Source organism: Neofelis nebulosa, chromosome 2 (genome assembly GCF_028018385.1).
Source record: "Neofelis nebulosa isolate mNeoNeb1 chromosome 2, mNeoNeb1.pri, whole genome shotgun sequence".
Taxonomy (NCBI): domain Eukaryota; kingdom Metazoa; phylum Chordata; class Mammalia; order Carnivora; family Felidae; genus Neofelis; species Neofelis nebulosa.
This window is the reverse complement of record NC_080783.1, coordinates 207,290,534-207,315,136: the sequence shown is the minus strand read 5'-3', so window position 1 is coordinate 207,315,136 and position 24,603 is coordinate 207,290,534. Positions and strand designations below refer to the sequence as shown.

The 24,603-nt window shown below is 52.0% G+C and overlaps 2 protein-coding genes across 3 annotated transcripts in view; one reads left to right on the top strand and one right to left on the bottom strand.

Annotated features, from left to right (window-relative positions):
- The window catches only part of PINK1 (PTEN induced kinase 1), a 26,972-nt gene extending 3,729 nt beyond the window's left edge, over positions 1–23,243 (top strand). Inside the window, exons 2-8 of one of the 2 annotated variants that reach the window (XM_058718827.1) lie at positions 7,088–7,369; positions 8,979–9,079; positions 11,956–12,138; positions 12,666–12,829; positions 13,780–13,907; positions 14,203–14,439; positions 22,757–23,243. In XM_058718827.1, coding sequence (XP_058574810.1) covers positions 7,088–7,369; positions 8,979–9,079; positions 11,956–12,138; positions 12,666–12,829; positions 13,780–13,907; positions 14,203–14,439; positions 22,757–22,804 — 1,143 coding nt within the window. In that variant the 3' untranslated portion in view covers positions 22,805–23,243. Of the gene's footprint in view, positions 1–7,087; positions 7,370–8,978; positions 9,080–11,955; positions 12,139–12,665; positions 12,830–13,779; positions 13,908–14,202; positions 14,440–15,187; positions 15,487–22,756 lie in introns of those variants that run through there. The other variant, XM_058718826.1, reaches the window with a different exon arrangement.
- DDOST (dolichyl-diphosphooligosaccharide--protein glycosyltransferase non-catalytic subunit) lies at positions 16,946–24,603 on the bottom strand. Its single transcript, XM_058718828.1, has 11 exons — positions 24,360–24,603; positions 24,051–24,161; positions 20,722–20,808; positions 19,812–19,915; positions 19,583–19,677; positions 19,205–19,298; positions 18,789–18,937; positions 18,274–18,421; positions 17,677–17,797; positions 17,461–17,567; positions 16,946–17,370 (listed from the first exon to the last, which is right to left on the bottom strand). Exons 1-11 carry the CDS (start codon positions 24,511–24,513, stop codon positions 17,221–17,223), a joined length of 1,320 nt encoding a protein of 439 aa, XP_058574811.1. The 5' UTR covers positions 24,514–24,603; the 3' UTR covers positions 16,946–17,220.

Below are 24,603 nucleotides of genomic sequence, written 5' to 3'. Positions count from 1 at the left end.
GGCCATTTCTCTCTTGAGGTCTTGGAGTTTCAGGTGTTGCCTGTAAAGGCTGCCATGCCAGTGGCTGTGCCATCGGCTACCAGGGCCTGGACGTCTCAGACCTCCCTGCTGTGTCCAACCCGTCCCTCGTCGGATCTTGTTGGAGGAGGTGCTGTCCAAATATGAGGTTCTGGGGGCTGACTGGGCACAGGGCTCAAGTTGGGGCTGGAGGAGCAGCATCGGGACATAGCCAGCCCCATCCCCGCCCAGCCCTCGACCCCCTCCCCATCAAGCCGGACCTCAGCGGGGTCCGGTGGAGAGTCCGACGGCTCTCCAAACTCCTGGCTTCCATCTGGGCTCACTCGACATGGGGGCTGGAGTGGGATGTGGGTTGTGGCACCAGCAGGCCAGAGGGGAGAGCGTGGGTTTGGGGTATTAATTCCCCATCTCGGGGCCTCTGGCGGGCTGCACCCTGTGCTGAAAGGTCACAGCCCCGGTCATCCTGTCAGGCAGCTCTTTCCACCATGCTTCTCTCCTGGGTCTCACGAGCCTCCTGCCTCTCCAGACCTGGGGGAGGTAAGCAGCCCCAGGGATCTGTGCTCTCCCCCCGGTTTCCCCACACCTGTCCACAACATGTCAAGAGACTCTTCTCAGAGTATCCATCCTTGTTTGAGTGTGCTACTGTCTCCTGCCGGGACCCTGGCTGATACAGGGGTGCTGCTGGCACCATTACGGGGATGGTTCTTTCCTGTGTGAGACTGCTCAGCTCACCGCACGCTGTAGCAGCCCGATTCACTGAACGCCGGTAACACCCCAAGTTCCATGGTGGTCCCACTTATCGATTTATTGACTCAGCTCCAATTCGGCTTGTTGCTCTGTGAGAATTGACCTGGGCCTTTGAACTTGTTTTCCTTTGCTAGGTGTGTGACATGACTTGTCAGTAGAGGGCACCAGAGGGATTACGGGAGGAAAGGCTTCGGCTTGCTGGTTCCCTGACGGTGTGCTTGCTTTGCCGGCTCCTCCTTACCTGCATTGCACGCGGGGCCACCCCAGCAGGTGACTCCCGAGGTGTCAGGCGCTCAGCTGCTTCGCCTGGTGCCCCCAGCCCCCAGGCAGTTTTGGAGAGCAGTGCCTCCACTGAGGCACCTCCCTACGAATGAGTCTCCACCACAGACGGGGGATTTCCAGTAAATACCAAGGCACCTTATCAGTGAATCCCTTGTTATTTCAATTTGCTGTTAAAGTCAATAATTCTTTTTTTTATATAATTTTTTTAATGTTTATTTATTTTGAGAGAGAGAGTGTGTGAGTGGGGAAGGGGCCGAGAGACACAGGGAGACACAGAATCGGAAGCAGGCTCCAGGCTCCGAGCTGTCAGCACAGAGCCCGATGCGGGGCTCGAATCCACAGCTACACGATCATGACCTGAGCCGAAGTTGGACGCTTAACTGAGCCACCCAGGTGCTCCAAGTCAATAATTCTTTATATTAAACTTCACCTGTTCAAAAACTTGCATAGAGCTGCACACTCACGAATGAATGCAGGTTTTAAAAGATGGTAAAAACTGAGTAAGGTCTGTGGTCTAGTTGATAGCACTGCACCAATTCACGTTCCCAGTTTTGATATTGTATCGCTGCTTTATAAGATGTCACCATGGGAGGCAACTGAAGGGACAGAGAGGACACTTTGTAGTTTTTGGGGGTTTTTTTTGTAACTTCTTGTGAGTCTCCTTCTTAAAGCCATGGTTGATAAAAGATTACAGAACATCGGTTCTGCTCTATGGAGTTTAGAAACCAGTTGGCACAGTGAGATCGTCTTTCTTTTCTGTTTCTTCTTTCCTTCCTTCCTTCCTTCCTTCCTTCCTTCCTTCCTTCCTTCCTTCCTTCCTTCCTTCCTTCCGTAAGTTAAAAGTTATCATGAATTACCTTATAGATACGAAGCATTGTAGGAATCCTCCAGAAGGACAGGTTGCTGCAGGCTAGATGTCCAGGCTGGTTATCGAAGAGGGAGGAGCTCCAGTTGGGACTTGATGGATGAGTCGGGCTAAATAAACAAGGTGGGACAACACAATGGAATCAGGTCCAGAGAGAGGCATATGAAAGGCGCTTGTGGGCAGATGAGTCCTGTGAAAGTTTTCACAAATAGGAAGCACCCAGCCAAGGTGCTGAGTAAGCTGTTAGGTGTTTGAACAGAAGAGCGATGTGTGAATGTGAAACTGGTAACCAGAGGGTTAATGGGACTAATAAACACAACAGCAACCTTTTACCCAGAACTTTTCCACTTGCCTTTATTATTTTTAAATGTTTATTTGCTTTGAGTGAGAGCACACTTCCAGGGGAGGGACAGAGGGAGAGAGAGAATCCCAAGCAGGCTCTGTGCTGTCACCACAGAGCCTGACATGGGGCTCGATCCCACGAACTGTGAGATCATGACCTGAGCCAAAATCAAGAGTTGGATGCTCACCCGACTGAGCCACCCAGGCGCCCCTCCTCTGGTCTTTAAATATCCCTGACTCTCTTCCTCTGGATAGCTGGATTTGAGGCTTGGGTTCTCGTCTCAGACTTAGGTGGCCTCTTGAAAAAACCCTTTCCTTGCTGCACACTCACTGTCTCAGTGACTGATTTTGCTGTGAGCCAACGGGAGCTCTCTGCCTGTGGTTCCTCAGCCCCCAGTCGGTTCTGGGAGTGTGGTGACCAGTCCAAGCGACTGCCTAGGCTGTTTGTCCTAGGGACTGTCCCCAGAGCCCAACCCCAACTGGGCACTGCCAGCCTTGGGGACCCAATTTAACTTTTGCAGCGAGGAAATGGTTTTCGGCTTCGGGTGGACACGCCGCTTGATGAGTACTTGACATGCAAGGGCACATGAGCGCATTTCCTCTTCCCATTGGGTGCCTCCAAACAGGGGGCTTTGGTGTGGATCTCTGCGCCCCCTTGTCTGAAAGTTGACTAGGAAGCTGTTTGGGTCAGACAACGAAGCCTTGGCTTTGGGGCAGGAACCAGTGCTCCCAGAGGCACTCGGTGCTTCATTTGGTTTGTTTGTTGCTGCAGCTTTTGGTATCTTTGGACAAAACCAGCCGTATTCTGATCGGAAAATGGAAAGTGAATTTGATCCCCGAATGCAGCCCTTTGGTCTGTATTCTCCAAAATTGGGCAGTTCTTGCTTTGCAACACTGCTTTCCCACAGTATTCATTAGACTGGAGAAAAATGACCAATCAGTGGATCCATAAATTATGATATATTTGGAAACTGGGCCTTTAAGATTTTGTTTGCATCTTTTTTTTTTAATGTTTACTTATTTATTTTAAGGGGGTGGGGGGGGAGAGAGAGAGACAGACAGACAGACAGACAGACAGAGAGAATATCCCAAGCAGGCTCCATGCTCAGCTCAGAGCTCGACCGTGAGATCATGACCTGAGCCAAAATCAAGAGTCGGACACTCAACTGACTGAGCCACCCAGGCAGCCCCGATTTTATTTGCATCCTGCTTGTGTATCTGTATGTGTGTCCATGTGTGTGGTAAATGTGAGGCTGTTTTCTCTACCTGTGGGTGGTGCTACTAAAATTAATTTGACAAAGAGGTCGATGTAGTTGGCTTAAAGGCAAGTGCTTGTAAGAATTAGGCATTCCAAAACTGAGAAAAACACTTCTAAGTTCATGTGGTTTGGGAAAATATTCAATATTAAAGCTAATTCAGCGTTGTTGGTTTCATTAAAATGGACGTGTTTTTAAAGTTTCCAGTAGGAGACGTAGGAGGTACAACTGTTGTTTGTTCTGCTTGTGTTTACTGCAAGTCAATAGGTTCATGTTACAAAGTGTTTTGGTAATCTAAATATAATCACTGAGAACTAACACGGGTTTCTTTTTGGCTTCCATTAAGGGAAACAAGTCTGTATGCAAGGGAATTGAGACTGGTTATTTAAAGAAGGAAAACTTAGGACAAAACCTGATTTTAAGAAGTTGTAGAAGATTTGTGAGAAGGAAATCTTTGGAAAGGAATTTTGTGCACGGTCGGGACTAAGATTATGAAGATGAGTGCATAAAGAAGTTTTTTAGGGAGTGGTCGACACCTGGGGAAGAGAAGGCTGGTTGAGAGAACAGGATCAGGCAGAGGTTGAGCAGTGACACAACCTCAACAGAAGCCTCAGCTGACTCTCTGAGGAGTTTCCAAAAGTTGGGTTCCTCTTTAGAACCAGCCTAAACTGGGGCAGAGGGCTGGACTTTCATACACTTGTACTGAATGGCCATTAGGTGAGACTGCCTGGGAAGAGGGCGTGGCCTGGACAAGGCAGGTGTCTTCAGTCAACGCCCTCCCTCGTGAGCCCTGGGAGCTAAGAACCATTAGCAGCATGCCCACCAGCTGAGGGTCCTTCATTCCTGATGGGGGTTCTGGTCAGCACATCCCAGCACAAGGACTCAGCTCCATGCAGCACCCTGGATGGCCCTGTCTCAGTAAGTGTATGTCAACATGGGCAGTGACAGGGAGGGACTACATACCATTTTTCAAAAATTCGCCTTGTTGGAATGAATGAGTTTTGCTATCAGAAGTACGTCAATATAAGATTAGAATTTGGTTTTCCTGTTACAAACGACAGTTTTCTGGGGCGTCTGGGTGGCTCAGTTGGTTGAGCATCCAACGTGGGCTCAGGTCATGATCTCATGGTTTGAGCCCCACGTCGGGCTTTGCACTGACAGATCAGCACCTGCTTCAGAGTCTCAGGTCTCCCTCTCTCTCTGCCCCTCCCCCACTCGAGAGTTCATGCACTCTCTCCCTCTCTCTCAAACATAAATACTGGGGTGCCTGGGTGGCTCAGGTGGTTACAGTTACACGTCTGACTCTGGATTTTAGCTCAGGTCATGATCTCACAGTTGGAGAGTTCGAGCCCCACATTGGGAGCCTGCTTGGGATTCTCTGTCCCCCCCACCCCCACCCCCGTCCTTCCCCCGCTCGTGCTCACGCTCTATCAAATAAATAAACTTAAAAAAATAAGAAGTAAAGCCTTCTGATATTTCTGACCAACTTCCCAAGATTCAACTTCTAAATGAAATCTTTTTTTTTTTTACTAATTAGGCTTGTTTATTTGGTATGTCAAATTACATGGGAAGCACTGTCAAATAAGTGAGGATAAACCTTAGATTGTATGAGTGGATGCTATAACTTTTCCAGAAATTGTATAAAATTCCTAAGGTTTTGATATGTCCTGGGGTAATGTCATCATTTGTAATTCCAATTATTAAAGTGTTGTGTGTCACAGAAAAACCATGGCCATTTTTTTAGTTTTCTGTCATTTATAGTTATTGTTTTACTCTGATGCTATTACAGATGGGTTTCAGCTTAAGGAGATTCATGGGAAGGCCTTTTGACAAATACGGGTCTCTCATACCAGTAAGATGATAAAGCCAAACTGAGTAAGAACTTCTGGAACTAACAGGAAAACCACTCAAACAGAGCAAGAATTAGTAACATGGGACTGAATGAATTGAGGAAGATAATGACTCTTGATTGAAACGCTGCTGGTTCTCTAATGTTTGCTTCTCCAGATTGAAGGAAAGTGTTTTTCTCTTAAGCTATTATGACTTGCAGAAATTTGGTAGAATAATCCCTTTGTAAACAAACATGATACATTTATCTTTTCTCCCCACCTGATCCCTCCAGATTTGGAAACTCTCAGTGAGTATTCTTATATTTTCATGTGTATTTGTATACGTTCAGTAAGAATCTGTTCTTAGGACAGGACACATTTGGAAACATTGGTTATATTATCAGGGCTTTGACTGGAATATCATATTTGAGGGAGACGTGCATTGACTCAGATATGAGCAGACAGCTTTAAGGAACTAAGGCTGACGTTTTGGAGCCAATGAAGTGCCTTGGAAAAATCAGCTTTGTACTTGCTTACAGGGTTCCCAGCAGGTCATTTTCTGGCAGGTGCAGGAACCTCAGGATATTTTAGGGACCTCAAGAAGAGAGGAACTTACCCGAATCTATAGGTATTGCAGACAGAGTCTGATGGCAAGTACTTGGCTTGGCTTCTTAGCCCTGAGAGGCTATTAAAAGTTCAGTCTGAAATTCTTTGAGAAGTTCCAGCAAAGCAGATTTAAAAAAAAAAAAAAAAAAAAAAAAAAAGGCAAACTCTATATGGCTAGTCACTCTTGCAGTGCTCATGGAAATAATTAGGCCAACGTTGTTAAAGCTGGAGTCTTAATTTGGTTATCTTTGGTGGAAGTGGGGGTGATTTTAGGAAAAAAAATCAGACCTTTGTGGACGTTAGATGAACTGTGTTTGGATGTTTGTTGTTTGCCTCTTAAACTGGGCTGGATCGTGAATTCTGATTTCCTCCAGTGTCTGGTTATGATTCTCCAAACTAAGGTTTCCAATTTTCTCCTATTCCCATTCCCTAACACTGCCCTTTCTCCTGAAGCCCTGCAAACTGCACACTTGAGGTAGACTTCAGGCAGTTTAGGATTATTAGAGCCGTGCTGGAACCCAAGGAGGTAGCCGGTGCCCACGGCCCAGGACACCAGAAATCAGACTGTTTGATTGCCCAGGGGGAACAATCGGGCAGATCCGGCCGCCGGGCTGGCAGCCCATACAAAGCCTCCAAAACCCTTTGCGACGGCATTAGTAACAGACACAGACTTGCCCAAACACCACCCTCGGATTCCTCTGAAGACCGGAGGAGAGCTGCCCGTCCACGGCTCCCGAGAACCACCCAGTGGCAGCTGCCTGCCAGGGTCCTTGCACGACAGACAGTGGTCTCTGAGATCAGAAGCCTCTGAGATTGTGCCGGGAGCTCAACAGGCAAGGTGTGCCAGCTGCAGAATTTAGAAGTTTTGGCCTCTTAACTAACAAGTGTTCTGTGTTGGGCCGTCTCTGTTTGCAGCGAAGGTACAGAGTTTGAGAAAACGTTCTTCCGAATAACGGGAGAGAAAGGTAGGTGGCCTGAGCCCAGGATGAGCAGTAAAACCCAGTTTGGTTGTGCTTTTATTAGCTCTTGATCCTGTCGGCGAAGACCTCGCCTGGCTCTGCCTCTCCCCTACTCCCCCGACTTCCCTTTACTTGAGCTTTATTAGGCACCTTGGCTCATCGCGCCTGTTTTGTTCCTCACAGGCAATTTTCACCCAGAAAAACAAGCTGCTCCCGGACCCACTGGACACCCGATGCTGGCAGGGCTTCCGGCTGGAGGAGTATGTGATAGGACAGCCCATTGGCAAGGGTTGCAGCGCAGCTGTGTACGAAGCCACCGTGCCTGTGCTGCCTCAGAGCCTGGAGGTGGCAAGGAGCATCGGGCTTCTTCCTGGCAGAGGCCCAGATACCGCTCCCCAGGAAGAGGAGCCGGCTGCCCGGGCCCCTGGCTTTCCCTTAGCCATCAAGATGATGTGGAACATCTCGGTGAGGAGGGGGCCTTTCGCCTTTGGGTTGGCCGTTTCTCAAAACGCCAGTCTTGGTGGACCCGATCGTGCCCTTTACCGGGAAGTAGACGGGCGGAGTCTCCACAGTACAGGCGCCTCAAATTGTGACAGTCGGCGAGTCGCCTGGGGATCGGGTTAAAAGGCAGACTCTGGTCAGCTGGTCTGGGGTCGGGGCTGAGATGCTGCCTTTCTCACAAGGTCCCGGGTGATGCCCGTGCTTCTGGTCTGTGCACCACACACGGGCGGCAAGGGCCTGAGCACCTGGGTTCTCATTTGTCAGTGCTGGTCCATTAGCTGGATTCAGGTGCGCAGTTTACCGCCACCCTCCCTCTTTCCCCTGACCTGCCTCACTCAAGAGGAGAGGCCACACGCCTGTCCTCCAGACTCCCCCTTTAGCCTCACCTCCAGATCACAGGCTTGCTTGTCACCTCCCTGCCCTCAACTCTGGAAGGACGCAAAGCTTTGGGAAATTGAGTTTTTTCCCTCCACAAAAGCAGATTTCTGTCTAATTTCTTTCCCTTATCACTATATAGATGGGTTTAGAAAATTAATTAAGACCTAATGTTCTTTCTCCTTCCCAGAGCATCCGTCCAAGCCTAAGAATGGGACACAGCTCATGCTGGACATTAAAGAATGCAGTTTCTTTCTTTCTTTTTTAAAGATTTTATTTTCAAGTAATCTTCACATCCAACGTGGGGCTTGAACCCAACAACCCCGAGATCCAGAGTTGCACGCTCCACTGACTGAGCCAGCCGGGCGCCCCACGAACGCAGTTTCTTGTTTTGATCTGGGGGATGAAGGTTATTAGACTGTTGCCCTTCCCAGCTGGCTAATAGCTAACAAGTAGCCAAGTGCTCGGCCTGGGAAACATCCGGTGTTGGCATCAAACCTCCACTGATGGGCATGGCACCTACTGTGCTCACAAAAGCTAAAAGACTTAATTCCTGTAGGGTTCCTAACAGGTTCCACAGGGCCGGAGTGCCATTCATAATGAAACAAGGAAATAGGGTGTTTTTCCTCGTGTTTGGCTCTTTCTACTGGAGGGGTGGGGAGGGCTGTCCCGTGATTCAGCACCACTTTATCCAGGGCGAGTTTGTCCAGCTCTGCCTGTCTGCTGAAGGCAGCCTGCCAGGGAGAGTCTTCGTGCTCCAGTGGCCAGTTTTGAGCCTGGTGGGGACTGGAGGCATTGATGGCAGTGAGAAAGAGCCCTGACCGTGACCATCTTGCCATCCCTTCCTGCCCTGGGCACCTGAGCTGCCCAGAGATTGAGGTGGGGTGTGGCAGCCCCCTGGGAGGTGGTGGGGGACAGTATCTCTTCCCTCTCAGGAGAGACTAGGCTTGGCTTGCCCCTTCAGAGAGTTTGGATTATCTTGAATGTCAAAACCAATTCTAGAGGCATCTGGCTGGCTCGGTTGTGGAGCATGTGACTCTTGATCTTGGGAGCTGCGTGTTCAAGCCCCACGTTGGGTATAGAGATTACTTTAAGATTTTTAAAAAAAATTCTAGGCAGTAGCTGTCTGGTCGAGATTACAAGGAAGACTCGGACTTGCTCTAGTCCACGTAACCCTGAATTCATGATTGTGTTCCAGGCAGGCTCTTCCAGTGAAGCCATCTTGAGCACAATGAGCCAGGAGCTAGTCCCAGCTGGCCGAGTGGCCTTGGCCGGGGAGTACGGAGCAGTCACTTACAGGTACGCACCCCTCTGCCCGCCGGACTGGCTGTGAGTTACGCGAGAGCAGAATCCTCCCGTGTCCTCGGTGTGGCGTCATGTCGATCATAAATGCTCGCTGAATGATGCGGCGAATGATGGATTTGTAGTTGCTGGATAATTTCACTTGGAGAGGATTGCAGATCTCCCAGAGAAGGCCATCCAAAAATGCCCGATTCAGAATGTTGGAAAGTTGATCTGATTACTCTTAAGCAATGCCCAGGTGGAATGCCGCCTCTCCGTCGCTGAACTCCATCCCCAGCAGAGGTAGCACTCATTCCACTAACAGCGGCAATGCCAGGAGATTAAAAGGTGGGGGGCTTGGTCCCCAAGAGTTGTGTGTGACAGAGGAGCTGGACAAGGCGGGAGCAGAGGCCGGGGAGGTAAGCGCTACCTACGGCCGTGTGTGCTTAGGCGCTGGGGGAGCGCGAACGGATGGGCCTCTTGAAGCAACCATCAGTGCTGCCTTTGGAGGGATGAGGAGGCACCACCTGGGCAGGAGGGAAGGCAGAGAGGCCTTCTCCACAGAGAGAAGAAGGGGTGGACGGCAGCCCATGCTCCTCGTGCTTTGTAGGCGCCAGGTATGCGGTGGTGAGGATCGACGCTGAGCGGGTGAGAGACACGTGTGGTCACTTCACGATTGTGGACCGCCAGCAGGGGCTGCATTTGGCAGCTTACTGGAGGGTTAGTTTCTAGACCCAGTGCTGTCAGAAACGGGAAGGCAGACACAGGGACTTGAGAAGACACATGGAAAGCCCCTTCTATGGTTTGGAAGGCTCCCCGTGACTGGGGGTTCTTAGTATCGTCCTCCTCTCCTTAGTCCTTTGTAGGGAAAAGTGGGTGTCTGCATGTCTGCTGCTTTCTGAGGGGTACAGCTGTCTTCGGGCGGCTTTCTGGGTTCGCCTCGGCCTGCTGACATGCTGTCGGGTAGCTCACGTGAGCACCAATGCCTCTGTGGTGGAGGGGCCGCCCAGACCTCCCATCTGAAGTGGTCCTCGTCTCTCACCAGTCCCTTACCCTGCTTTAATTTGTCTTCATGGCATTTATCCCCATTTGACCTTAAATCACAGATATCTGTCTATTCTCTCTCCCGCTGTCCTAGAAGCTCTTGAGGGCAGGGCTTTTCTGTTTTGTTTGCTGTGTGCCCTTGCAGCTCAGTAAATGTCCATTGGATGATTCCATGAATATGGCATCAGTGACTCAGGAGACATTAGTGACTCAGGAGAAACGGTCTCCGTCCCTGAGAGCACTTCTGTTTCTACCTAGCCTCTGCTCATCTAGGGACCTCAGGCTCAGACCTTTGTGATCTGCTCCTCCCACTTCTCCCCCCGACGCGTACACTCTGTGCTCCACCATATTGAATCCATAAGGCCCTCCTCCAGATGCACCGCACTCCTCCTTGCCTGTCTTCCTACGTTGCAGTTAGCTGTACTTGGGCTGCCCTCCCCACAGCCTCCTGTCCCACTCCAGGTCTCCACACACACATACCTTACACGGACACGCTCATTCCCAGGCTCCCATGGCAACCGAGCCGAGCTTTCCCACTGTGGCACAGACGACCCTGAACTGTGATCCTCCTGATTCTGTTACTAGCTCCAGTGCCCCAAGGCTAGGAACACTTTAACTCCCTTGATTGCACGCAGGGGTGCACTCAGATGGACTGGAGAGTGAGAGCAGTAGGAGGCCGCCCGTGGACTGGCTCTACAAAGCTCGGGAACGGAGGCAGATCTTCGGATGGGGGTGGCCGTCTTGCTCCCTCAGTGTTGTCTTCGTGTTTTTGGGTTTCTCCTCCACTCTGAACTCTCTCACCCGGTGTCCTTCTTTCTTCCCCCATAGCTCCTCTGTTCCTGTGTGCCTTTGATCACATGGGTGACTTTTGGCCGGCACCTTCCACCGTCAGTTCCATTGCTGACTGCTAGATTACCGCCATGTTTTTTCATTAATGTTCCTCCAAGAGAGAATCTAACCAGCCCCCTTCCCTTTTCCCACCAACCATTTGGGTCTCCGATGTGACTGCAGGCTCCTTGCCCTTAGGTCAGGTGCCCAGTCAGTAGTGCCTGAGGGGTGGGGCTGATACATAGCAGGCCGACTCACACCATCCAGAACATGGCCACTGTGCGCCAGCAGGCCTGTGGGTGTGGGGATCCCTGAGGAGGAGGTCTGGGCAGGCAAGTGATGGCTGTACTACAACCTGCATCTGTGCCGATTCATTTATTCAACCAAGGTTTATTGAGCTCATACTCCATGTTAAGGGTTAGAACTTGGCAATCATAGGGGCGTCTGGGTGGCTCAGTCAGTTGAGCATCTGACTTTGGCTCAGGTCATGATCTCGCAGTTCACGAGTTGGAGGCCTGCATCGGGCTGTGTGCTGACAGCTCAGAGTCTTGAGCCTGCTTTGGATTCTGTGTCTCCTTCTCTCTCTGAAATAAACATTAAAAAACAAAACAAAAAAAACCCACCTTGCGATCATAGAGATTCTGGGTCCTTTGTAAGTATTAACAACCTTACAAGGTGTCTTACTACCCTATTCCCTTTGGCAGTTGAGACTGAGCGCAGAGAAGTAACCTGACCGAGGGCTTACAGTGGCCGACCTGGAACTCAAACCAGAGTCACATTCCAGAGTTTCTTGACCACTGTATTCTGCAGCATGGGATGGATGGATGGACAGATGGATGGGCCAGCGGAGTCCTCAAATGTGATTAGTCATGTTTATGGGTTTGTTTTTTCACTCTTAACACCAGGCTCTGCACCTGACACAAAGCTGATCTGTACTAAGTGTTTGATAAAAATGGGTGATTAAATGTCAGTATTTATCGTGGTGTAATTATCTTTCCGTTGGTCTCATTTGGCTGAACCAGAAAGTCCAAGGGAAGTCCCAAGCAACTGGCCCCTCACCCCAACATCATCCGGGTCTTCCGTGCCTTCACCTCTTCTGTACCACTGCTGCCAGGGGCCCTGGTCGACTACCCTGATGTGCTGCCGCCACGTCTTCACCCCCAAGGCCTGGGCCACGGGCGGACGCTCTTCCTCGTTATGAAGAAGTAAGTAGGGGGCGGCCCCCGGCCCTGTGCACCTGCAGCCCCCGGGCTGGCAGGGAGGAGGCGCCTCGTCCTTCCGTAGGGCAAGGCCACGGTGAGGGCAGACTGCCCTAGAGAGCAGCGTCCCTTTAGGATGATTCTTCATGAAAATAGAACTTCGTCTTCACTTAGAACATCGTTTTCACCTAGTGTTTTTAGTACATTTGATTCTTGCTCCTTCTCTACGGCCTGCCTTGCCAGTTGCGTGTGTCTCGTTTAACACCGAAAGTTCTCTTTCCTTGCTCTCTGTACCTACTGGCATTGCTGTGATGGGCATTTTGAGGAAAGAGTGTCTGCTCCATTACTTTCATCACGTGGGGCCCGAGCTCTCGCTTCCTATTTCAGGGTAATGGGTGGGAACAGAAAGGATACTTGAGGGAGAAAAGATTAAGAAACTCCACCATGAGGAAGGATCATCCTCCTAATCGTAAGTAAGATGCTGGGGACCAATGATGTGTGATAGCCAGAGGCCCTGTCACCCTCTCCCCCAGCTACCCCTGCACCCTGCGCCAGTACCTTCGTATGAACACCCCGAGCCCCCGCCTCGCCACCGTGATGATCCTGCAGCTCCTGGAGGGGGTGGATCACCTGGTTCAACAGGGCGTCGCGCACAGAGACTTGAAATCTGACAACGTTCTCGTGGAGCTGGACGCAGGTGGGTCCCTGCCCTACCTCACAGCCATCCGGGGCGCACCAGAGTCACGTCTGCAAACATTTAAGGACCCTTCAGGTCCTTTTTGACTTTGTATGTTCTGTTACACGTGGTCTTAATTTCACTCCGTGCACAAGAGGGGAGCAATCTCTCCTTCAAGATGGAGGCCTTTGTTCTCTTTGTAGGGCTTGTGGAATGATTCCTTTCTGTGGCCCACTTACAGAACACAGGACTCGGTGGCAGAAGTTCTCTTAAAGTAAAAGACAGGTAGTAGACTGTAGCTCAGTAGAAAAAAGCATTTTCAGACAGTGAGAGCTGTGCAAAGGTAGGCCCAGCTGCCCCTGGGCATCCCGAGTTCCCCACGCTGGAGGCACTGAAGTAGAGGCTAGATGGCCCCTTACCTGGGCTGTTTTAAAGGAGATTTGTACGTCTGCTAAGTTTTGAGCTAGATTGAAAATAAGAGGCAATTAAATTGCTAGAGGAACTAGGTTTTTAAAGAAAGTCCGTGTGAATACTTTTACAGACAACTAAATCCTAATGGACCGGTTTCTTGGGTTTGGATTTGGGGTTTCAAGTTCAGATCAAAAATTCTTGGGGTGGTAAGAGCTCTTAGAGATCATCTGAGCCCAGCACCATCTGCTGCGTAAACCATGAGCAGCTCGTTCAGTCCTGGGCTAGCTCCGATTACTTGCTTAGATTGAGCCAAGCTTTTATCCAGTTCTTTGTTTGGGGCTTTGATTTCCTGGAGGCATTTCCGTGCTCACTTAGCTGGCCCTCCCGTTGAGCTCTCTGGGGACAGGGTAGCCATCCAGGCCTGGCCAGCCTGAGCTCCTGGACCAACATGGAGTCCTTGTAAACCCCTCTCACCCATGTCTTGACGGTGGCCATGGTGGGGATCATAGGAAGGCCTCTCGGAGGGGCCAGTCACTTACCTCTGCCTGTCCCTTCCCCAGATGGCTGCCCCTGGTTGGTGATCACAGATTTTGGTTGCTGCCTGGCTGATGAGCGCATTGGCCTGCAGCTGCCTTTCACCAGCTGGTATGTGGACCGGGGCGGAAACGGCTGCCTGATGGCTCCTGAGGTGAGTCCCGCTGAGCAGGTCTTGTGCCATCAGCAAACCTACTTCTCCACCGTGCTTCCACTGAGAGGACAAGACTGACTTCCTCATTATTTACTCAACACCTCCATCTTTTCTGACCCTTAATTTGGCACAAGTCCCCTGCAACCTGAGTAGATTCTCGTGGGTCCTAGCCACAGCTCAAATTCTGGGTTCTTGGGACAGAGTTCCGGTCAGCCCAGGAGTCCGATGCTGTGCCGGAACGTGAATGCGTTCTAGGTGCCAGCAGCGTGAAGCTCACTTATTGCTTTCCTAACAGGTGTCCACAGCCTGCCCGGGCCCCAGAGCAGTGATTGACTACGGCAAAGCCGATGCCTGGGCAGTGGGTGCACTCGCCTATGAAATCTTCGGGCTCTCTAATCCCTTTTACGGCCAGGGCAGGGCCCACCTTGAAAGCCGCAGTTACCAGGAGGCTCAGCTGCCCGCACTGCCCAAGTCAGTGCCTCTAGAAGCAAGACAGTTGGTGAGGTCACTGCTCCAGCGAGAGGCCAGCAAGGTGAGGCTGTCCCCAGGTCTTGCAGGAGTCGTGTGAAAGTTCATGTTCCAGAGTAAAGACCAGGTTTGGGCAAGACTAGAGTCACCGATAGCTCCTCTGTCCTAACCAAGTTTGTACAGGAGAACAAACTTTAGTATAAATAGGAGTAGGGGAGGTGGCCACCAGATTACAGTTCCAGCAACGCAACTTGTCTTGGCTTCAGTGGCTTCAGTTACTTAGAGGGAAGAAGATACATTTTTAAGAAATGTTTAACAGAGTTGTAGCTTCTAGGAACAGCCGACATCTAATGAAACAGAGGTGAGGCCTCGCCCAAGAGCAGATCTGGACCGGCCCAGGCCCAGGCCAGGCGGCATGCCTAGGGAAGAGCACAAAGGCAGACACGGTTCAAACCCCTGTCCTCCCGCCTCCCTGCCACCACACAGCATGTGCTCAGTGCCACCGGTTACTAAGTGAGGAGAGGTCATCCACAGGCGGCTCGTGGCCCTTCCTTGACGGGGAGGCTATTTCCACGACACACGTGGCCTGCGGCACCTTTGTGCACCTGGAGAAGCCTGCAGCACGGAGGGCGAGCAGCCAGCGTGTGTCAGGAGAGCGAAGGGTGTTGTAGGAAGGAGAGACGTGGGGTGGACAAGAATTTGGGGCCAGAGAAGGGAGGACCCTGAAATGAGGATTCATTAACGGATCGGGTTTGGGGCCACGTGCTTTGCCAGCCACATGTTCTAAGCTTCCGCTTCCCTGCCTGTTGCAGAGACCGTCTGCCCGAGTGGCCGCTAATGTGCTTCATTTAAGCCTCTGGGGGGAACACACCCTGGCCCTGAAGAATCTGAAACTAGACAAGATGGTCGGCTGGCTCCTCCAACAGTCCGCTGCCACTTTACTGGCCAACAGCCTCACGGGGAAGAGCTGCGTGGAGACAAAGATGAAGATGTTATTTCTGGCCAACCTGGAGTATGAAACGCTGTGCCAGGCAGCCCTGCTCCTCTGCTCCTGGAGGGCAGCCCCATAAGGGCCCTGCTGTAGCTGAATTACTAAAAGAACTCAGCAGCATCGTGTGGTGATGGTCTGTGAATGGGCAGAGCTCCCAGGAGTGAGGGCGGGAGCAGGAGAGCAGATGGCGTAGGGAGGGCTGGTCAGCCCCGGAGAAGGCCTCCGGTTTGGCAAATGGAAGGAACAGCTAGCTCACGTCCAAGTTCAGTCTGTAGCTACTAACTCACCCTAGCCGTGCCATCTTAGGTGCTCACGTAACCTGTGTGGTCTGACGTTCTCACGGGCAGTCGAGGAGCTGGCAAACGGACTGTCGGGGCTACGCCACTGTTGTCGTAGTGCAGAAGCAGTCTTAAATATGTAAATACACCGAAATTTGAATTTCACGGGTAACTAATACTTTAATTTTTTCCAACTATTTGAAAACCCGAAAAACAGGCAGCAGGCCAGACTGGCCCACACGTCAGAGTTTGCCAACCCCTGGTCTACATGAATTCAAAAGGCCTAATTCTAAAAAGACACCCTGATTAATCACAAGGCCCCTTGTGTGTAAATGCTAATAGAAGGTGAGAAGACCGGAGCACACAGCCAGAGGCATGCATTCTCTGCGGTAAATGAGGAGGAGTGAGGTGTTACCTGACAAAAAGCCCTCACGGGCGTCTGCGAAACCAGTGGCTGAGCTGGTCTGGAGGTGAGGCTGAGTGAGGCCCAGACGTGTGCCTCCCCCCAACCTTCCAGAGGGCCCAGTAAGGCCGTGCCTGTTGGTGGCAGAGCACGACTCCAGGAAGGGACTGCGGCTTGTCTGAGAGTGGCAGCCATGAATCAGCCTGCGTGCTTCCTGAGCTAAGGCAGACATCTGCCCAGGTCGGTATATTCGGGTGTCAGAATGAAAACATCCAGTGAGGCCTGAGAAGTAGGAAGCCTCTGCACTTCAGTCATGCATTCTGGAAAGCTCCGGGGTGTCTCTGCGGAAGCATTTCCACTGAGCTCCTCCAGCTACTAAATGGAGTCTAGTGGAGCTAGAAGTAATGAAGAAATGGAAGTTAACCGTGTAGTGTTTTATTGCTAATCCGCCTTTGACCAGCATTTCTTATAGAAATCGTGAAGAATTAAATGCACATTTTCATCTGCAGAAGACGTTATTTGCTTTGAATTGAGTACGTGGCTTTAAGAGTGATCTTTATACACCATAATAAAGAGAACAATGAGTAAGGGATTTCACGTGATTTTACACCTGCTTTTTAGGACTACAGCTACTGACTAAAGCAAGGTGAACGTATATTTTAGGTTCCTTTCAAAGAAGCAATTCTGTAATTCTATTAAGTCAAGCGCTGTTACCCCAATTTCCCCACCGGCCTCAGTGCGTTATTAACCTTCTCTTCTCCCCCGAGAAGTGAGGAAGTGTCGTGATTTCACACTTAAGGAAAATACGGTTGGCGACACTTAGAGGCCACTTACTATTTTGTGTCCTGTTGCTGAACAGCATCCCCACCACAGCAAAGCACACGGGAGCCACATCAAATTGGAGGGCAAGGCTTCTTTTTATCTTAGAAATGAGAGTGACCACACATGGAAAATACCACTTAGCATTAGGTGGAAAAACTCAACATAAAAATCATCCCCCAACCCCCACCCCCACGGTACTCAGTGCCGTGTCTCCCACTGAGGTGAGACTCTGCCACTGTCCCACAGCTTAAAAAAACAAACAAGTGAAACACACACAACACCATAAAAAGACAACCCAACCCTATGTAACCCCCATCTGCATGTTTTGAGGAGTCCCAGGGCTCGGCCGCCTCAGTCGGACTTCTCCTTCTCCTTCATGTGCAAGAAGACCGTGCTGAAGATAAAGAGCCCCAGCATCATGGAGAAGGCGCTGGCGTAGTACGGGTAGGCCGAGGGGATGAAGCGCTCGTACTGCGTGTGTTGGAGCGGCCGCACCGACACCTGCAACACGACAGAGGGGACAGGCCCGGCCACTCAGCAGCCCAGGCGAGGCCCACTCCGGCCGAAAAGGGGACCGTGACTTTGGCTCACCTGAGTGGAAGAGTGCAAGTGCGTGTAGCCTAGCCGGTTGTAATCCACTTTAAACTGGAACACTCCATACACATCGGGCAACTTGAACTGGACGCTGTATTTGCCACCTGTGGGGGGAGCCGAGACCACCAGGAGGGGGTCTCTCCGTCAGCCTCACGAGAGCGAGCACCGCGGGACCGTCGTCCTGCCGCTGTCCCCCGTGAGAGCACTACTTGCCTTTCTTCTTCAAGAAGGTCCTCACGAAAGGATCGATGCGGACAAACTCTAGCTGGATGTCATCACCATCAAAGGGGACCCATCTGCCATTTGAGAGCTGCTCAATCACGATGCTGTACTCCTGAGACGACAGGCCGGTCGGACGGGGGAGTCACCACCCTCGGAGCAGCACCGAGTCCCTCGTGGACCCGGCAGGAACCCCCGGGCGAGCCCCCGCTCCCCAGCCCGCTAACGCCCCTCTCCACCTCAGCCCTGGACCACCACCGTCTGCACCCAGACTGCCCCACTCGCGGACGGGCCGGGCACCGTCAGGGAGCCCTGCCGCCACCTTCGCTGCAGTCTCCACCCCTCTCCCCCCAACCAGCAGAACGCACCAGCAAAGCCCTCCCGCTTCTACACCTCCACGACAAACCCACACCTCTTCACGCCTCTTTAGACACCGGCTTGTGCACCGGGCCCTCTGCACCTACGCTTTCTTAGGAGTAGAGATTAATTTATTCATCCTTATTTAGGCCACTAAATATTCAATAAACGCTTCTGAGCTAAAGCAACCTGGCCCAAACCACAGGGGTCCCTCCTGCTCCAAGACGCTCTTACCACTAGGTCGGTGACGGTGTAGGCGTTGGGTGGGGCGGTCTCACCCACCCGATGGTGGGACACGGGCCCCACACGGAGGACACCCTCCTCCTTGAACACCCAGCGGGAGAGGGCCACAGCTAGCTCGTAGTTGCCTGTCTGGGAATACCTGCAGAAGGGGCAAACGGGAGGCTAGGGGCCCAGAACCGACTTCTTTGCAGCGATGCCTGACAGTCACGATCCATGGAAACAAACTGCCTGAAACTAGCTTCTGCCTGGAGACCATACGTATCTAGGTATCCTGCTTCAAGGGAACGGGGAAAAGAGGTCAGGTGGTGTTGCTGTGGGGTCACCTTCACAACAAACACACTCGCTGAAACATCTCCGGGTAAGCCGCTGCCACCTTGAAAAGTCTAGGGTACCAACACAGCAACGAAGTCTTCAACCCCAAGACACCTGGCCTCCGACGCTTCCAGCTGGAAGGCTCCTCCTTCCCCAGCACCAGACCACACGCCCCCGAGCCCGCCAGCACCCACCTCTGGGAGCCGGGCGCAGCCTTCTGCACCGCCGAGTTGAAGAAGGCATCGCTGAAGAAGTCCAGGGAGCCGCTGAAGACGACCCGGGCATTGTTCCTGGCCTGGAGCCCAGCAATGAGCAGGGTGTTCTTCCCCACCGCGTGGGGGTACTGGGAACAACAGAGGGCTGTCATCCAGGAGAGCCCGGGGAAAGGACAGGCAGCTGGGCCTCTGGGGCAAGAGGACAGCAGGCCGGACGTCAACCTGAGGGCGGCACCGGAGGCCCCGACGCCTCTGCCCCTTCCTGCTCCCAGCAACCTCTCCTTCACCAGCCTCCGCCCCGTGTGCTCTCCTGCTTACTCCTGCCCGTCTTCACATAAAGGGCCTTGCCGCTGGGCCCGGGACCCGGAGGCCTCAAGGCTGCAACGGCCCCTCACCTGGGTGATAGGTTTATCCGGGAAGAAGGAGTAAGACGTGGAGGAGCCCGTCAGGATGTCCAATACCAAAGGATTGTCAGGATCGGCCACCATCCTACAGAAGGAAAGGAGAACACCCCACAGGGACCCTGAGAACTGAGCTCAAGGACCTGGGTCCCGAAGGGTCACTTCTTCACAGGGACGAGTCCTGCTTTTTCAGCAGTCGCACGCCTGCTACACCACTAGCTCTCCTCTCGCTGCAACAACAAAGTCTGACTCTGAGTGTCCTAAATTAATCTCTCCCCTCTCCTCCAGGGATAGGAATGCCCCTAAACCATCAAGGGTGGGTTAGTTTCCCATCCTCCCCAGGTTTCTCGCGCCCTGGGCCTGCTCACTCACCCAACACCTCGAAAGAGGATGGGGTTCAGAGATGATCTCCCAACAATGGTTGGGGCCTTCAGCAGGTTCTCAGGGTCGGCCACAATGAGCGTGTGCTGCGGCAACAGAGGGAGATGGGGGTCAGGAAAAGGCGCCTCCACGCCAGGGACTCCCTTCCTACTCCCTCTCGGTTTCCAGGCTGAGCCCTGGTGGAAGGGCCCCAAACCTGGAAGGTAACGGGCCTGATTACCTGACCAAGGTCTGAGATGTCGTAGTTGTGATGGTCAATGACGGCTGTTTTCTCCTCGTCGAACTCGATCCCACACTCACTGCCCAGCTCTCGAAGAGGGTCACCTGCAAAGACCCAAGAAATGCCTGGTTTAACCCTTACAGGTGGGCCCTGGGCCAAGCAGTGTCGCTTCCCTGGCCTCCTGGTGACTCACCCTCTCCCAGTCACCCTTAGGCCCTGCCACTTCCCCAGGCCGTGCTCAGCCCCAACTGGACAGCTGGACAACAGCACGGTTTTCTGCCTGCAGGGGTCAGAACCTGAATCAGTAACATGGAGAACCACCTGGTCCTCTGCCCACAAATACACAAAACCCCCCATTGAGGCAAAGTCATAACCTCAGGCAGACTTGACCTGAATGAGCCTGGCTTCACGGGACTTCTCTCCTCCTCCTCATCACCCCAGTCTGTCAACACTGGGAAAAACAAAATGAGACCGGCCGGGTGCTGACACCAACCAAAGCTGCGGGATACGCGTGCAGGGTCCAGAATACTGCTCTCTCCCTACTTCCAAGTATGTTTGAAAACTTCCAAAATAGGGAACAACAACAAAAAAACAATCTGTCAAATTACTCTGGGTTCTGCCCAAGTAGCCAGCCCCATCTTTTCTTTCTGTAAGGGAAGGCCCACCAACACAAAAACAAAGGGAAAAAACCAAACTGGGAAAAAACAGGGTTCCCAGCCCATAAAAGGCCCCACATCTCCCTGGTCCTGGTGACAGGAAAGCACAGGAGGAGGTGAATGGCTCTGTAGTTCCCTCGCTCCCTGACCAGGCCCACCCAGTGAACACCAATCTGGCAACTTCCATTTGTAAAGCTTGCCAAGCTTCCTGGAGAAACGCTGGAAAGCACCAGACCTTCGCAGGTCAGACTTACCAATGTCTGAGCTGGCAGCTACCAGGACACTGCCTCCACCGTCAATAAAGGTACTGATGGTCTCCACGTTGATGTTGCCTCCGAAATCTGAAAGAAGCACCAGACTCGGTGACCCAGACGGCTCCTCTGACATTTGAGCGGGGGAGAGTGGCCCACAGACTAGCCACAGTCCATCCCAGAACAGCCCTCTCGAGGCCCAGAACGAGAAGGACGTTTACCACAGATGCCCGTCTTCCCAAAGTGAAGATCCAACAGTAACAACTTGAATTCATAAACTTTTAACTTACAGAAGTATGGACGATATAGTCAAACACTACCAATTATATATGTCAAGTTACTTACATACATTTCGAGTCACGTTCAAAATATATGTTTAGAAGTGCTGCGTTTTCTCAGCTACATTTCATGATACAACTTCATTCAAACTCCTCACCTGCACCTTTCACGTGAGTATCTCTGTCTTCGCCAGAGTCACTTTGGGCTAACACAGTTTTCCAGAGCCCATCAATTTCACTTCCGTCTCAACTGAGACAGAGCGCCCCTGGGTCTGAGGATGATGCGGTCACAAGTACTCATTTGCCAACACGCACGGTTTTTTCCCGTTAACCCTACAGATTTAGATCCATGAGAGACAGAACCACTTTGTAGACTGCTTTTATTAAAGCGATCACCAAAAAGGCTCAACTTCCAACGTTTGTACTTATGAGATGATCTTTGTTTTGTCAATCAGTCCGGTCAGGTGACTATCGCAAGCATCCAGAACTGGACCAAGAGTCTTCCCCAAAGTACACCCTGAGGTTCAACGTAAAGTAATGGAGGGAATGCTCAGGAATTCGTGTAGTGCATGCAGAGAAGGCAAAAAAGGGACAAAGGCGGGAGGGGGAAGCTATTATATAAAGGTCAGTCAGGGAAGACCTGGGCAAGTAACATTTGGGGTGTGAGAGTGACCCAGGCAGCGGGGGGGGCGTTAAGGATGACAGGTACGAGGTCCCCAAGGCAGGTGAGCCTGTCCCAGCAAGGAGCTCAGTGTGGCCGAGCCGGAGTAGGGAGGAGGGAGCAAAAGCACACGTGGCCGTGCTGAAGCAGGAGGGGCAGCTCACAGGGCTTTACAGGCCCCGTGAGGTTGGCCATAAAGAGGAGCCGCTGGAGGTTTTGAGCATGACCCCAACATGCCCCGATTTACAGTTTTAAAGAACAATTCTGGCAGCTGGGTGGAGAATCGGGTACAGGGGACCAGGGTGGAAGCACAGCAGTGGATTAGAAGGCCACCGTGATAATTGGGGCAGTGAGGAACAGAGGGAAGGGGGGGGGGGGAAGGGGAGGGAGGGGCGAGGGAGGTGGGAGACGGGGTGGGCTTACACTCCCGAAGGCATAGTCAGCAGGGCCTGTGACAGGCCGGATATGGGGAGAGAGAGAGAGAGGGGTGCTAAGGACAACCCCAAGATCTCTGGCCCAAGCAACTGGAAGGACGAAAGTGCCATGTGCGGAGACTGGATACGGAAGTCTGTCCATTACACATCCATTACCAGTCGGAAATGAGTCCGTAATAGGACTTGGTGAAGATGCGACTGTGAGAATGGCCCTCTTTTGTGAGAGGTAATTTTGAGAGAAAGACAAAAAAGCAACTTCCCTTACCTTCAGGCACAGACAGAACGTCTTGTATCCGGGGACTTTACCTACATCCAGAAGGCCATCTATCCACCCACCCACAGAGAGGCCTACAGAGAGGCCAGGCAGAGTCTTAGACAATTTCAAAAGCAGCTCCTGGTAGAATACAGTAGACAGTGGTTCCCAACCAGGGGCAATTTTGCCCTGAAGGGCCATGTCTGGAGATGCTGCTAAGCATCTTACAGTGCACAAGACAGCCCCCTACAAAGAATTACCCAGTCCGAAATGTCAAGAAGTGCCACTGTTGAGAAATCCTTCTAAAGAGGAAAAGAACCCAGACTGGAAGAGATACCTGGGCTTGAATCTAGGCAATTCTGCCTTCCTGAGCTCATGTGCCCATCTATAAAATAGAACCCTGTTTTTTCAGGATCATTCTTCCGTGATCATCACTGCATGTGACTTGAGAGCCTCCTAATCCCCGAGCTGGCGAGGAACCCAGGGATACACGGAGAAGGACGCCAGAGTTCTCACACCCAAGAGGGCTAACAGAGATTACAGTACCACAGAAGGGCCCTCAGAGCCAGGGCCAAACTCTTACACCAAACCCCCCTGCCTCCACCAGCACACGTAAGCCTGTGGGGCTTACCCTGATAGGGGCAGAAAGGGTAGGACAGTGATGTGGGGCAGGGCTTTAAACAACACTAAATCTCAGAGAGACTTCTTGCCTTTCCAACGATTTTCTAAGCTTGCTCCATCAAAGAGAATATCTTAGTTTGATACTGATCTTAACACTTCTTTAACATTTGCTAATTGCCTTTATAGTTCCTTCCACTGAAAGGTAAGGATCCTGGTTTTCCATTTTTAGTAGTGATATTGAGTTCACTACTAGCTTCCTTTTTAAATGATGTTACAGTTTGTTGTTTTTTTCTTTTTTTAAGGGGTCAATCTAAAGAAAGCATTAGGTAATTATTAACAGGTGATATGGAATACAGCAAAAATCAGGAAGGAGGTACGGAAATGACTAAGATTTGAGAAACACTGTTTAGGCTCTCTGACCTTCCCAAAGCGAGAGCCTAGCTCAGCCTCCCCCCCGACCTGTCTGACCCACAGCTTCCTTCCTTCTCCTGACATCCCCATCCATCTGAGCACAACTTGTAGGCTGTCACAGGAATACCAAAGTATCACTTGGATAATCCGGTGAAGATATGCATTCTGTTCCACAACCAGCCCTCCACTAGGCCCTGCACATACCCAGCCAGCCTCAAATAGGGGGTTGGGCTAGATTATGGCTCATGTTCTTTTTCAACTCTGAAACTGAATCCTTCTGAATTCATAGAATCAACCATCAGGAGGCTTCTGTAGGCAAACTATATTAATAGCATGCCACTTCCCCTATCCACACAGGCCAACCCAGGCTGGGGGGGCTCTCCATCTTTCTATCAGGCCCTTTATAGGGAAACCCCTTCCCAGAGTAGCAGGGCCTGCTGTTCCATGGTCTGTGCAACACTTGACCCCACAACCCTCAGCTGTGTCGTTAAGAAAGGATGTTCCCTCCCGGGCCCAGGTTAGAAGTGAACATTTTCCTCCTCCCTGGCAGCAGCCGTGCTGCACCAGCAGGGCTGGTGACCCATGCCATGACCCAGAAAATGCACAAGACCCAGAAGAAAGCGATCGATCGTGGGCCTTGAAGCCCAGTTCCGGGAGCGACGCGCAGCACTTACCTTCCACCGAAGGGGAGAAGATGATGAGATTGTCATAGAGGAACTCCCCGTACTTAATGAGGGACAGGCTGGGGTCATCTGCGGTCTTGAATGTGAGTTCAAAAGCCCTGTCTGGACGAGAAGAAAACAGGGCGCTGAGGCAGACGGCACGCCAGGGGAAACCACCACTGCAAGGGTCACGACCGCCCCCGCAAGCGAGAGGCCAGAGCTCGCAGCTCCCTCGTGGAAAACCAGGAGGAGGGAGGGTGGTCGCTGCCCTCGGCTACCAACCCGACTGTCCCCCGCCGCCCCCTCGGGTCCCGGTCTCACCCTTCAGGCTTCGAAAGAAAAGCGAGTGCGTCTCCCGCAGGTTGAGGTTGTCCAGCAGCACTAAGGTGCGGGGACCGCTAGCGCAGACCGGGCCAAGCAAGGGCAGCAGCAGCCACAGGAGAGACCAAGCGCGGGCCGCGGCTCCGGGCTCCATTTTGCGCTTCCTGCCGAGAACCCAGGCACCCGGGCACCGGAAGTGCCCCGTCTACGCTGCCCAATCGCAGTTCGTGGACTTAGAGTAACA